Source organism: Cnephaeus nilssonii (genome assembly GCF_951640355.1).
Source record: "Cnephaeus nilssonii genome assembly, chromosome: 13".
Classification (NCBI taxonomy): Eukaryota; Metazoa; Chordata; class Mammalia; order Chiroptera; family Vespertilionidae; genus Cnephaeus; species Cnephaeus nilssonii.
Genome location: NC_137084.1, coordinates 80932241 through 80944770, shown reverse-complemented (window position 1 = coordinate 80944770; position 12530 = coordinate 80932241). Strand labels below are relative to the sequence as shown.

At 67.0% G+C, this 12530-nt stretch overlaps 1 protein-coding gene across 2 annotated transcripts in view; it reads right to left on the bottom strand.

The window, feature by feature from the left end:
* Nucleotides 1–4086: 4086 nt before the first annotated feature.
* CEP164 (centrosomal protein 164) overlaps nt 4087–12530 on the bottom strand; it is an 84252-nt gene continuing 75808 nt past the window's right edge. Inside the window, exons 18-31 of one of the 2 annotated variants that reach the window (XM_079789398.1) lie at nt 11700–11777; nt 11393–11512; nt 10999–11121; nt 9876–10019; nt 9441–9524; nt 8809–8984; nt 8382–8541; nt 8081–8148; nt 7543–7729; nt 6947–7054; nt 6333–6447; nt 5730–6011; nt 4977–5043; nt 4087–4366 (exon numbers count right to left, since the gene is read on the bottom strand). In XM_079789398.1, the coding sequence (XP_079645524.1) occupies nt 4198–4366; nt 4977–5043; nt 5730–6011; nt 6333–6447; nt 6947–7054; nt 7543–7729; nt 8081–8148; nt 8382–8541; nt 8809–8984; nt 9441–9524; nt 9876–10019; nt 10999–11121; nt 11393–11512; nt 11700–11777 (1881 nt within the window). In that variant the 3' untranslated portion in view covers nt 4087–4197. The remainder of the gene's footprint in view (nt 4367–4976; nt 5044–5729; nt 6012–6332; nt 6448–6946; nt 7055–7542; nt 7730–8080; nt 8149–8381; nt 8542–8808; nt 8985–9440; nt 9525–9875; nt 10020–10998; nt 11122–11392; nt 11513–11699; nt 11778–12530) is intronic. The other variant, XM_079789399.1, reaches the window with a different exon arrangement.

Here is a 12530-nt window from a genome sequence, read left to right as displayed (position 1 = left end):
AGGAGGGGAGGAAGGGAGGAGGGGACGAAGGGAGGAGGGGAGGAGGGGAGGAGGGGAGGAGGGGAGGAGGGGAGGAGGGGAGGAGGGGAGGAAGGGAGGAGGGGAGGAGGGGAGGAGGGGAGGAAGGGAGGAAGGGCCAGGGGAGGAGGGGAGGAGGGAAGGAGGGGAGAAGGGGAGGAAGGGAGGAAGGGAGGAAGGGCCAGGGGAGGAGGGGAGGAGGGGAGGAGGGGAGGAGGGGAGGAAGGGCCAGCGAGGAAGGGAGGAGGGGAGGAAGGGCCAGGGGAGGAGGGGAGGAGGGGAGGAGGGGAGGAGGGGAGGAAGGGATGAAGGGAGGAAGGGGAGGAAGGGGAGGAAGGGAGGAAGGGAGGAAGGGAGGGTGGACGGGAGGAGGGGAGGAGGGGAGGAGGGGAGGAGGGGAGGAGGGGAGGAGGGGAGGAGGGGAGGAGGGGAGGAAGGGGAGGAGGGGAGGAAGGGGAGGAGGGGAGGAAGGGGAGGAGGGGAGGAGGGGAGGAGGGGAGGAGGGGAGGAAGGGGAGGAGGGGAGGAGGGGAGGAGGGGAGGAAGGGATGAAGGGAGGAAGGGGAGGAAGGGGAGGAAGGGGAGGAGGGGAGGAGGGGAGGAGGGGAGGAGGGGAGGAGGGGAGGAGGGGAGGAGGGGAGGAAGGGAGGAAGGGAGGAAGGGCAGGGGAGGAAGGGAGGAGGGGAGGAGGGGAGGAGGGGAGGAAGGGATGAAGGGAGGAAGGGGAGGAAGGGGAGGAAGGGAGGAAGGGAGGAAGGGAGGGTGGACGGGAGGAGGGGAGGAGGGGAGGAGGGGAGGAGGGGAGGAGGGGAGGAGGGGAGGAGGGGAGGAGGGAGGAAGGGGAGGAGGGAGGAAGGGGAGGAGGGGAGGAAGGGGAGGAGGGGAGGAGGGAGGAGGGGAGGAGGGGAGGAAGGGGAGGAGGGGAGGAGGGGAGGAGGGGAGGAAGGGATGAAGGGATGAAGGGGAGGAAGGGGAGGAAGGGGAGGAGGGGAGGAGGGGAGGAGGGGAGGAGGGGAGGAGGGGAGGAGGGGAGGAGGGGAGGAAGGGCCAGCGAGGAAGGGAGGAAGGGAGGAAGGGGAGGAAGGGGAGGAAGGGGAGGAGGGGAGGAGGGGAGGAGGGGAGGAAGGGATGAAGGGAGGAAGGGGAGGAAGGGGAGGAGGGGAGGAGGGGAGGAGGGGAGGAGGGGAGGAAGGGATGAAGGGAGGAAGGGGAGGAAGGGAGGAAGGGAGGAAGGGAGGAGGGGAGGGTGGACGGGAGGAGGGGAGGAGGGGAGGAGGGGAGGAGGGGAGGAGGGGAGGAGGGGAGGAGGGGAGGAAGGGGAGGAGGGGAGGAAGGGGAGGAGGGGAGGAAGGGGAGGAGGGGAGGAGGGGAGGAGGGGAGGAGGGGAGGAAGGGATGAAGGGAGGAAGGGGAGGAAGGGGAGGAAGGGAGGAGGGAGGAGGGGAGGAAGGGAGGAGGGGAGGAAGGGAGGAAGGGAGGAGGGGAGGAAGGGAGGAAGGGAGGAGGGGAGGAAGGGCCAGCGAGGAAGGGAGGAGGGGAGGAAGGAGGAAGGGAGGAGGGGAGGAGGGGAGGAAGGGAGGAGGGGAGGGTGGACGGGAGGAGGGGAGGAGGGGAGGAGGGGAGGAGGGGAGGAGGGGAGGAAGGGAGGAAGGGAGGAAGGGAGGAGGGGAGGAGGGGAGGAAGGGGAGGAGGGGAGGAAGGGGAGGAGGGGAGGAGGGGAGGAGGGGAGGAGGGGAGGAAGGGGAGGAGGGGAGGAGGGAGGAGGGGAGGAGGGGAGGAAGGGAGGAAGGGGGAGGAGGAAGGGGAGGAGGGGAGGAAGGGGAGGAGGGGAGGAAGGGGAGGAGGGGAGGAGGGGAGGAGGGGAGGAGGGGAGGAAGGGATGAAGGGAGGAAGGGGAGGAAGGGGAGGAAGGGGAGGAGGGGAGGAGGGGAGGAGGGGAGGAGGGGAGGAGGGGGAGGAGGGGAGGAAGGGCCAGCGAGGAAGGGAGGAAGGGAGGAAGGGGAGGAAGGGGAGGAAGGGGAGGAGGGGAGGAGGGGAGGAGGGAGGAAGGGAGGAGGGGAGGAGGGGAGGAGGGGAGGAGGGGAGGAAGGGAGGAAGGGGAGGAAGGGGAGGAAGGGGAGGAGGGGAGGAGGGGAGGAAGGGAGGAAGGGAGGAGGGGAGGAGGGGAGGAGGGGAGGAGGGGAGAGGAGGAAGGGAGGAAGGGAGGAAGGGAGGAGGGGAGGAAGGGAGGAGGGGAGGGTGGACGGGAGGAGGGGAGGAGGGGAGGAGGGGAGGAGGGGAGGAGGGGAGGAGGGGAGGAAGGGAGGAAGGGAGGAAGGGAGGAAGGGGAGGAGGGGAGGAGGGGAGGAGGGGAGGAAGGGAGGAGGGGAGGAAGGGAGGAGGGGAGGAAGGGAGGAAGGGAGGAAGGGGAAGAAGGGAGGAAGGGAGGGAGGGAGGAAGGGAGGAAGGGATGAAGGGAGGAAGGGAGGAGGGGAGGAGGGGAGGAAGGGGAGGAAGGGAGGAAGGGGAGGAGGGGAGGAGGGGAGGAAGGGAGGAGGGGAGGAAGGGAGGAGGGGAGGAAGGGAGGAAGGGAGGAAGGGGAAGAAGGGAGGAAGGGAGGGAGGGAGGAAGGGAGGAAGGGATGAAGGGAGGAAGGGAGGATGGAAGGAGGGGAGGAGGGGAGGAGGGGAGGAAGGGGAGGAGGGGAGGAGGGGAGGAGGGGAGGAGGGGAGGAAGGGGAGGAGGGGAGGAGGGGAGGAGGGGAGGAGGGGAGGAAGGGAGGAAGGAGGAAGGGAGGAAGGGGAGGAAGGGGAGGTGGGGGGAGGGGAGGAGGGGAGGAAGGGAGGAGGGGAGGAAGGGAGGAGGGGAGGAAGGGAGGAAGGGAGGAAGGGGAAGAAGGGAGGAAGGGAGGGAGGGAGGAAGGGAGGAAGGGATGAAGGGAGGAAGGGGAGGAAGGGAGGAGGGGAGGAGGGGAGGAAGGGAGGAGGGGAGGAGGGAGGAGGGGAGGAGGGGAGGAGGGGAGGAGGGGAGGAGGGGAGGAGGGGAGGAGGGGAGGAAGGGATGAAGGGAGGAGGGGGAGGAGGGGAGGAAGGGCCAGGGGGAGGAGGGGAGGGGGAGGAAGGGAGGAGGGGAGGAAGGGAGGAAGGGAGGAAGGGGTGAAGGGGAGGGGGGAGGGGTGGGAGGGAGGGGGAAGGGAGGAAGGGATGAAGGGAGGAAGGGGAGGAGGTGGGGGAGTGGGAGGAGGGAGGAGGGAGGAAGGGAGGAAGGGAGGAGGGGAGGAAGGGGTGGGAGGGAGGGAAGGAGGAAGGGATGAAGGGAGGAAGGGGAGGAAGGGTGGAGGGGAGGAGGGGAGGAAGGGAGGAAGGGAGGAAGGGAGGGAGGGAGGAAGGGAGGAAGGGAGGAGGGGAGGAGGGGAGGAGGGGAGGAAGGGAGGAAGGGAGGAAGGGAGGGAGGGAGGAAGGGAGGAAGGGAGGAGGGGAGGAAGGGAGGGAGGGAGGAAGGGAGGAGGGGTGGAGGGGAGGAAGGGGAGGAAGGGAGGAAGGGGAGGAGGGGAGGAAGGGAGGGAGGGAGGAAGGGAGGAAGGGATGAAGGGAGGAGGGGAGGAGGGGAGGAAGGGGAGGAAGGGAGGAAGGGGAGGAGGGGAGGAAGGGAGGAAGGGAGGAAGGGAGGAAGGGAGGAGGGGAGGAAGGGAGGGAGGGAGGAAGGAGGAAGGGATGAAGGGAGGAAGGGGAGGAAGGGAGGAGGGGAGGAGGGGAGGAAGGGAGGAAGGGAGGAAGGGAGGGAGGGAGGAAGGGAGGAAGGGAGGAGGGGAGGAGGGGAGGAGGGGAGGAAGGGAGGAAGGGAGGAAGGGAGGGAGGGAGGAAGGGAGGAAGGGAGGAGGGGAGGAAGGGAGGGAGGGAGGAAGGGAGGAGGGGAGGAGGGGAGGAAGGGGAGGAAGGGAGGAAGGGAGGAGGGGAGGAGGGAGGAAGGGAGGAAGGGAGGAAGGGAGGAAGGGAGGAGGGGAGGAGGGGAGGAAGGGGAGGAAGGGAGGAAGGGGAGGAGGGGAGGAAGGGAGGGAGGGAGGAAGGGAGGAAGGGATGAAGGGAGGAAGGGGAGGAGGGGAGAAGGGGAGGAAGGGCCAGGGGAGGAAGAGGAGGAAGCCAAACAGGATCGCCCTGGGACCCCAGGGCACAAACACAGCCGCAGCCCAGCTCGGCCACCGGCTACAGCAGGAAGGGGCCAGAGGTGGATAGCTGGCTGAAAGGATATAACTTGGGGTCGTTCCTGTAGCGTTCCAGCCACCGCCGGTTAGCCTCGATCATGCCCTGCAGACCGGCGCTGCCCACCGCAGGGGCCGGCGAGTGGGGGTGCTGCAGGAGGCGGAGCTGCTCCCTGGGAGGAGGCAGGGGCGGAGGGCCAGGGGAGGGCCTGTGACTGGCAACCAGAGGCAGCAGGTCGCCCCCTTCCTCCAACATCAGCTACAGGCTGTGCTGTGGGGTCGCTGTAGCCATTCAAAGCCTCCCCCACTGGCAGGAGGCCCTCGGGGCTGCCTCCCCCAGGGTGGTACTCCTGACAGCCACACTGGGGGCTCCACACCCACAGATCCTGGTCCCATCTCAGCGTCAGCGCCCACTGGGGGGGGGGGGGGGTTACTAACGGCTGGGGCCTGTGTGGGGGGACATGTGGCAAGGGGAAGGCTGTTGAGTGAGAAACAGCAGGCTCAAATGCGGGCCATCTGTCTCCCCCCGGAGCGCCCCTCTCCTCCAGACGCTGCTCGCAGGACTGGGGAGGCAGGGAGCTGTGGGCAGACAGACAGAGGCCGCTCCAGGCTGGAGCTGGAGGGCCGGGAGGGCCGTGCCAGGGGCTGCTTCCTCTCAAGACGCCAGAGGGCACTTCCTCAGGGAGCTGGGCTCCAGGGTGGAGGGGCGGCTGGGACCCAGGCCCGCCTGACGCCCAGGGCTGCCCCCCTCAGAGGTGGCGCCAGAGCTGCAGGGAGTCTTACCTGGCAGACACGTAGCCCAGCCTGTTCTCCAGGGGAGCAGGGCTGCTGCAGAGGCCGGGGCTCCCAGCTGGGAAGCAGGAAGCAATGGCTCAGGACAGGGGCCAGCTGGCCTGAGCCTCAGCACCTCTGCCTCCTCAACAGAAAAGGCAGTGCACCCCCCAAAGAGACACACACGGGGAGACCTGCAGCAGCCGGCAGTGAAGGTGGGAGACAGGAGTCACCCTGCCCGTTTCATCTCTAAAACGGAACCTATTTTCTGTTTCCATTTCCAGTCGGCTCGATTCCCAGGCAGGGCACATGCCCGGGCTGCAGGCTTGACTCCCAGCGCGGGGCATGCAAGAGGCAGCCCATCAATGTTTCTCTCATTGAGGTTCTATCTCTATCCCTCTCCCTTCCTCTCTCTGAACATCAGTAAAAACATTTAAAAAAAAAAAAAAACGACGACCTCGGAGAGTTATAGGCCTAAATGAAAACTTTACGTGAAACACCGGCCTCCAGCACAGCGCCCCGGCGGCGCCTCACGATAAGGACGACAGCCTCCGGTTGGAGCCAGCGGGCCCCAGTGGCCCACGCCCAGGCGAACCGCCCTGGCCCACGGAGCCACGGCTGCTGGCCCAGCCAGGCCTGCTTCCCAAGGGGCCAGTCAAGGGAGCAGTGACCCAAAGCTGAGAGTAGGGGGGAGGGGAAGAAGAGAGAAAGAGGAGGAGGAGGGGGAAGGCTGGGCCCAGACCGCGGCGGCTGGAGGAAGCTCACCTGGGAAGTACTTGCGCCACTTCTCCACCAGGAAGTCGTCCACGGCCTGTGTGGCAGAGGAGAGCCGGGGGCCCAGCCCCGGGTCCCAGGCCCACTGGGTGGGGGTCCTCGGGACGGAGGGGGGCGGGGGCGGGGGCGGGGCTGGGGTGGAAGTGAGGAGCGGCGGCTGGGTGCTGAGGACCCCCAGCACGCTGAGGACCTGGTGCAGCTGGCTGCTGATGTGCTGCAGGGAGCTGTCCAAGCACCGGACGTTGTGGGGGAAGGCGAGGCTGGCCAGGCTGCCTGAAAGGGAAGAGGCAGGAGGTGAAGGACCAGGCCCTGCGGGCACTGTGGCTCGGCGGAGGGCAGGGCCCGTTCCCCACAGAGCAGCCAGCCAGAGCGCAGAGGCTGGTCAGGGACTGCGCACTAAAGGCTCCCGGGCGTGCGGCTTGTGGGCGGGCGAAGCCAGAGTGGCTCCTCCTTGCCCAGCACCCACTGAGGACCTGCTCAGACCCGGCTCCCAGAGGCCCGCACAGAGCTGAGGGGGGGCGGCCGGTTTCCCTCTCCACGGAAAGCCTTCCTTCCCCAGCCGCCCCCCCTCTCCTCCCGGCGGCCACCGCTCACCCTGAGGCAGGGGACAGGACTCTGAGCTTCCACTGTTAGTGTCTTCCATGTCGCTGAGGTCAAAGGTCACCACTTTCTTGGTGGGGGGCCCTCTCCGAGTGTCCTCATCGAGAGCCTGTGGGTAGAAGCAGCAGTTCCTGCTGGCCCTCGCCCTGCGCCTTTGCCCACTGGCTTTGTGCTGGAGACGAGCCCTTCACCCTTCACGTGCGGGCTCCTTGGGGCCAGGGATCTGGGAGGGGCACATCCTGCGGCTGCCTCTCGGAGGCGGGGGGGGGGCTAACAGAACTCACCAAACCCACCTGAGACGCGGGCAGGCAGGCCACCAGGACCAGGCTGATGCCCACCCTTTGTCTCCCCAGTAAACTCGCCCTGCAGGGTCTCCCCACCCTCCCAGGGGCACCTACCCCCCACAGAACACCCGTCCTCAGGTTCCATGGCCGGGGAAGGGCCAGGGCTAGATCCTCTCCCAAGAAGCTTCAGCAAGGAGCCCCGGGTCTCTCAGAACCACGCAGCACAAATAACCCAACGCAAAGCTGAAGCCATGCCGTTCCCCGCCCGGAGCCTCAACAGGACCAAACACCGAACCGTACCGGACTGCATGGCCAGGGGCTCACCTCGTCCCGCAGAGAGGCCTCCAGCTCGCTCAGCTTCTCCTCCTTCCTCTGCAGCAGGTCGCGACCTCTCCGCATGGCAGACTGCATCTCCCCCAGGTGCCTGGCCTCCTGCAGCCACAGGCAGGGGGAGACCTGAGTGACGCACCGACGCTGGGGCCCAGCTCGCCCTCTGTTCACTGGGTTATCATGAAAAACTTAACTCTCAGTCTACATTCTCATTAAGAGAACTGCTCCGTTTCATGGGCCCCGAGAATCACCTGAGCTACAGTATGTTACCAGGGAGGCGCTGGGTGTGAAATTCAGAAGCTTATTGCACTCTTCACCTGGGAAACGGAGTAACGCTGCCCCTTGCACACCACCTACGGTTTCTGGGAGGCCAGGCGGTTTCCATCAGAGCATCCTGCACACGGTGCCCAGCTCGCGAGCGTAAGGTGGAGCCACAGAATCTCCATCCTCCGCCCACGCCCTACATGACGTGGCCCAGAGCCTCCGGCTGTGCATCCGCCCTCGTGGGGTCCCCAGAATGAGCAGTGGAGGGCACAGCCTGGCTCCCCAGCCGCCCTCCCCGGGGCCCAGGCTGTCCTCCAGGCTCTGACCTCCTCCAGGCCCTTGGTGCCCAGCAGGTCCTCGGGCGCATCTGGAGCGGCGGCCAGCTCGCGGCCCCAGTGCTGCTGGGCGGCTTTCAGGGCTGCCTGCCGCCTGCGCATGGAGCGTGTCTGCCGCACCAGGAAGGCCTTGGCACTGCGGAGGGCCTCCCCCTCGGCAGAGAGGTAGTGCCGGAGGCTGATGGGAACAGGCGGGGGGTGGGGGGGTGAGTGAGAGGGCCTACAAAGACTCCAGAGCCCTGCTCTGGGTCACTCCACGCTCCTGGCAGACGCCCACCCTGAGCAGATTGTGGGCGGGGCGGGGCGGGGCAGGGCAGGGCTGCTGAGGATAGGAACCCAGCCACTGGAGACCACACACGGCGTGTGGCACTGTCCCGTCAGCCTGACCCTCACCCAGGCATCAGCAGTTGCCAGCCTGCCATGCCCACAGTCCCAGCGGGCACCGACTTCCCTGAGCCACGCCCACAGGTGACTGCCGTGACCTCGCTTCACCCGGCCCAACCCCAAATAGGACAGGCCATCAACGCACCTGTCCAAGGATGAGTCGGCGACCTCTGGGCTCTGGGAGACAGAAGGGGGTGCCTCTTTGGTCTGCTTCTGAGGACACGGGAAAACCCACTGACCCAGGCCAGCAGGTGCAAGCAATCTCCAGGCCTGAAACCCTCCCAGGGCCAACACCCCGGCCCTGCTGAAGGCGGGGCACTGTTCCCCCCAGAGACCCTCGGACTATGGACGTGGGGGACTGGGAACAGTAAGAACAGGAGCTGGAGGCCCAATACAGAGCAGAGCCCGCCCCTCCTGGAGTCCCATCCCCTGGTACCCCCACCCACCATCCTGTCCCTGCCAAGGCCAGAGACGCTCACGGTGCCAGGGGGTGCCCTCAGGTCCTCGACGTGGAGGTCTGGCTCACAACAGGGGGAAGCACGGCTCGCCTCGACCGCCAGCCCTTTCAGCGCCTCCTGCTTCCTCTGAGCTTCGGCCTCCAGGTCACTGCGGGTGGGGGTGCAGGAGGCGAGCAGCTCCCGTGAGCACACTGTCGGGACCCCTGGTGGGCTTGGAGCCCCACCCAAAGTAAGACATCTCCATCCCTTCACTCCCGGCCAAGCCCCTGAGGCAGGGCTGGGGCTTGAACGGTGAGACCAGGACCCCAGCTGCTCCCGTCTCCTCACACCCCATCCCTACAACAAGCAGCAGAGCCTGGCTCCAGCCCTGCCTTGGACAGACAAGCCGAGCAGCGGAGGTCAGAGGGCACGCCACCTGATACGTTTCTGCAGCCCCTGGGCCTGGGCCTGCAGCTGGTCCACCTGGGCTTCCAGCTCCCGCCTGCGGGCCCGCAGCTCGCCCAGACTGCTCCGGAGCTGCCGGTTTGACTCGAGCAGGTGCGCGTGCTCCTGCTTTGCCTCTTCCAGGCGCTGATGGGTGGCTGTGACTTCCTGGGCAGAGGAAAAGACAGAAGCACCTGGAGAAAGAGTGGGCGAAGGCAGGGAGCCGGGAAGCCCCAGGACAGGGCCCGGCGGGGCCCACACACCGAGGTCCTCCCCGCTCCTGCCGCCCCCCACTCCCTGGCATCCTGTGCTGGCTTCCCCACATGGTGCTGCTGGTGTAGCCCCAGGCGCTGCAGAGACCCAGTGAACAAGAGGTGGGGGGTGGGAAAGAGAGGGAGGGGGAGACAGGGAGGCCAGGTGAGGAGGCCAGGCTCGCTCTCCAGCGCCACCTGCCTCCTCAGGCAACAGCTGCCTCTCCTTGGGGCGGCCTCCTCCTAGGGAGGGGACGAGCCTGGGCCACCTCCAGGCCCCAGGGCGCAGGGGCAGAAAGGCCCATCCTCTCTTGGGGGAACCATGTCTCCAAGGTCAAGGGCACCTGGGGACCCTCCACCCCCACTCCCTCACCTGAACGTCCAGCTGAGCCAACCTGGCCTTAACCTCTTTGGCTCTGGTTTCAAGCTTCACCTCTAAATCTTGAAGCTCCCTTTCCTGCACAGAGCAAAGGCGGAGAAAAAAATGTACGTGTAGAAACGGTGCGAGGCATTAGGTGAGGGGCAGGAGGGGTCCTGACCCCCAAGCCATGGCACACCCCCAGACAGGCTCCCGCTCTCCCCCATGAGCCCCGGTGGCCTCCCGGGAAAGCACCAGGGTGGGCCAGGAGCAGCAGAGGCGCCAACCCCAAGGTCCTAGAGGGGCTGACCCCCTTGGCCCAGAAAACAAAGGAGCACCGATGTCCCAGACTGGGGTCGGCCCGCGAGACCCCCGCCTGCAGCTGCTGGCCTGCTGCCCCAACTGCGCCAGCCCACGCGGCAGAGGCCCCCACGACCGCACGGAGCCCACCTGCTCGCGGTGCCGGAGCCCCAGGCCCTCCAGCTGCCTGGCCTGCTCCTGCCTCGCGGCCTCCAGCTCCCGCTCGTGGGTCCTGCGCAGGCGCTCCAGCTCCCCAGTCAGGTGCCCCAGCAACTCGGCCCGCTGTGTCCTCTCCTGCACAAAGCGGGGCCGCCAGTAGGAAACCGCAGTCCCCCACCCCTGCTGCCTCAGGTCAGTAAGGTCAGGACCCTGCCAGTGCCCCAAGGCCAGCCCTGAGGACCGCAGGGTCCCCCCAGAGAGCAGAGGCTGGGCAGTGTGGTGAGGAAATGCCCTGGGGAGCCGCCTACGGCTGTTGCCTCCCTCGGGGAAGAGGCCGTTAGTAAGCTCCCTCTTCCTCGCAGGTCAGGGCTCGTTTGGGAAGGGAGTCAAATCCATCATGGCCCGCTGGTTCTGCCCAGGAAGACGGCACAGAGAGTCTGGGATCCGGGGTCCCTGGAGCCACAGCCTAGAAGTCCGGGCAGAGGCCCAGCCGTGGGCCAAAGTCAGCCACGGCCACTGCTCAGCCGACAGTAGCAAGCCAAGCCGGGAGCGGCCGCTCAGGTAACTACCTTCCCCTCCCAGGCCAAGGTTGGAGATGGGCAGGTGTCATCTGCCGACTGTTTGGCTCCTGCCAGGCTACTTCCTGGTGTCCTGGGTTCCCAGGAGCCCTGGTGGCGGGGTCAGGGTGGCCAAGGCTGAGGCTGTGGGATCGGACAATCTAGGCTTGAACCCTAGCTCCTGCCTGTCAGCCACGGGTCGGGGAAAGTGGCTCGCGCTCCCCAACTCTCAGTTTCCTCACTTTTAAAATGGAGGTAATGACAGTACATACCCCGGGGGGTTGTGAGGGCTGAATGAGCTCATCTAGACCAAGCGCTGAGAACAGGCCTGGCAGGCGGCCCACGCTCAATGCCAGTGCCGTCACCGCGAAGGCGAGGGCAGCCTGCCCGGCGGAGGGTCCCTCCTCATCCGATGGCTGAGGCACAACGTGACTTCGCCAGGGCAGGGCCAGGGAAGAGAGCCTCCCACGAACACCCCCGGGCTCCCCTTCCCCTGCCTCCAGCCAGCCCGCCAGGGCCCCGGCGGTGCCCATGTGCCTGTGGGCGAGGGCCGTCACCTCGGCTTCATACTGCTCTCTGGCCTCCGCCAGGGCTTGCCGGTGCTCCTCCTTCATCTTGTCCATCCTCCCCTCGTGTTCCCGTTCCACCTCCCGGCGCTTCTCTCTCAGGAGGCCACTGAGCTGCAGGACAGGCGGCAGGAGACAATGGGGGACTGAGCGGGCAGCACGCGGCGCCCCCTAAGGTTCCCCACGCACGCAGGTGCAGGACACGTGATGGCCACACTCCCCACCGCCTCCCACCTGCAGGGCATGGCATGGAGAAGCACTGCCTCGAGGGAACTGGGCTGTGAAACGGGAGCGAAGTGCCAAAGTGAGGACCCTCTGGGCCAGGGTTTCTCAGTGGTCAGAGCACCCACGACAGGACCCGAGCCGGGCGCAGCGCCACACGCACCTCCTGCTCGTACTCCAGCAGCTGGCGAGCTCTCTGCTCCGCCCACCCCAGGCTCTCCTGCTGCTGGGCCTCCTCCTTCTGCTGAGCTTCCTCTACCTCCTTCTGGAGGCTGGAGACCGCCTAGGAGGGCCCAGGGGGTGACTCAGAGAGCACTGCAGTGGCCAGGGGACCCGCTTCCCAGGGACCCGGTGCCCCTCCCACAGGCTGCAGGGGGAGAGGCTGCCTCCCTCGTGTGGCAGTGAAGGGTCTGAGCGTGCGCTCAGACCCACAGCCCAGGCTCTGCCCACAGGCCAGGCCCGGCCCCTACCTCTCGGTGCTTGGCCTCCAGGGAGGACAGGAGCCGCGCCAGCTCAGCCCTGTGCTCTGCTTCCAGCGCTGCTGCCGCCTGGGGAGCAACAAAGGGCCAGTGAGGGATGCTGGGCAGAGAAGGCTGCTGGGCAGCGACCCAGGCCCAGGAGGAGCCAGGAACACCAGCCCCAACGCCGCGAGCTCAGGGGCTGAGGGAGCCTCGGGCACGAATTCCTTCTCCCAATACAGCTCAGCCCCTGACGCCTGCAACCAGCCGACCGACAGGCATGTGGGCAGTGTGGAGGGCACTGAGGCGGCCCCGGCCACTGCTGCCACCCTGCCTCTGGGCGCTCGCGGACACTCGCGCCGGTGAACGCGGCCAGGCAGGGAGGCTGCAGGTTTCGGCCCCACGCCCACCTGCTGGTCTCCTGGTCTCAGCTGAGGCTCCATCCCTCACCAAAAGGAAAGAGAAGCCCCTCGGCCTGGCTGTTACTCACTTCAGCCTCTCCCCTGGGCACAGACCCTCACACCAGAGGGACGGAGGAAGAGCGAAGGACAACTTCCTGAGCTCGGCGAAGGCAGGAGAAAGGGGAGGGTGGAAGGTCACCGCGTGCCCCGAGACAAGGACGGGGACGAGGCACAGGTGTCTCAGGACCTCTGCTCTGGCTGAAGTTCTTCCAGTGATGAAATCTCCCCAAACCCACAGCCATCTCCCCTCAAACTTCCTCCCAGCCGTGGCAGCACCCAGGCGCCAGGCCCAGAAGCCCTCCGGGAGCCTCTGCCATGGCTCCCTGCAGGGACCGGGCCCAGCTCCTGCCCGAGGCCAGCTGGGTCACGTGGAGCAACGGGC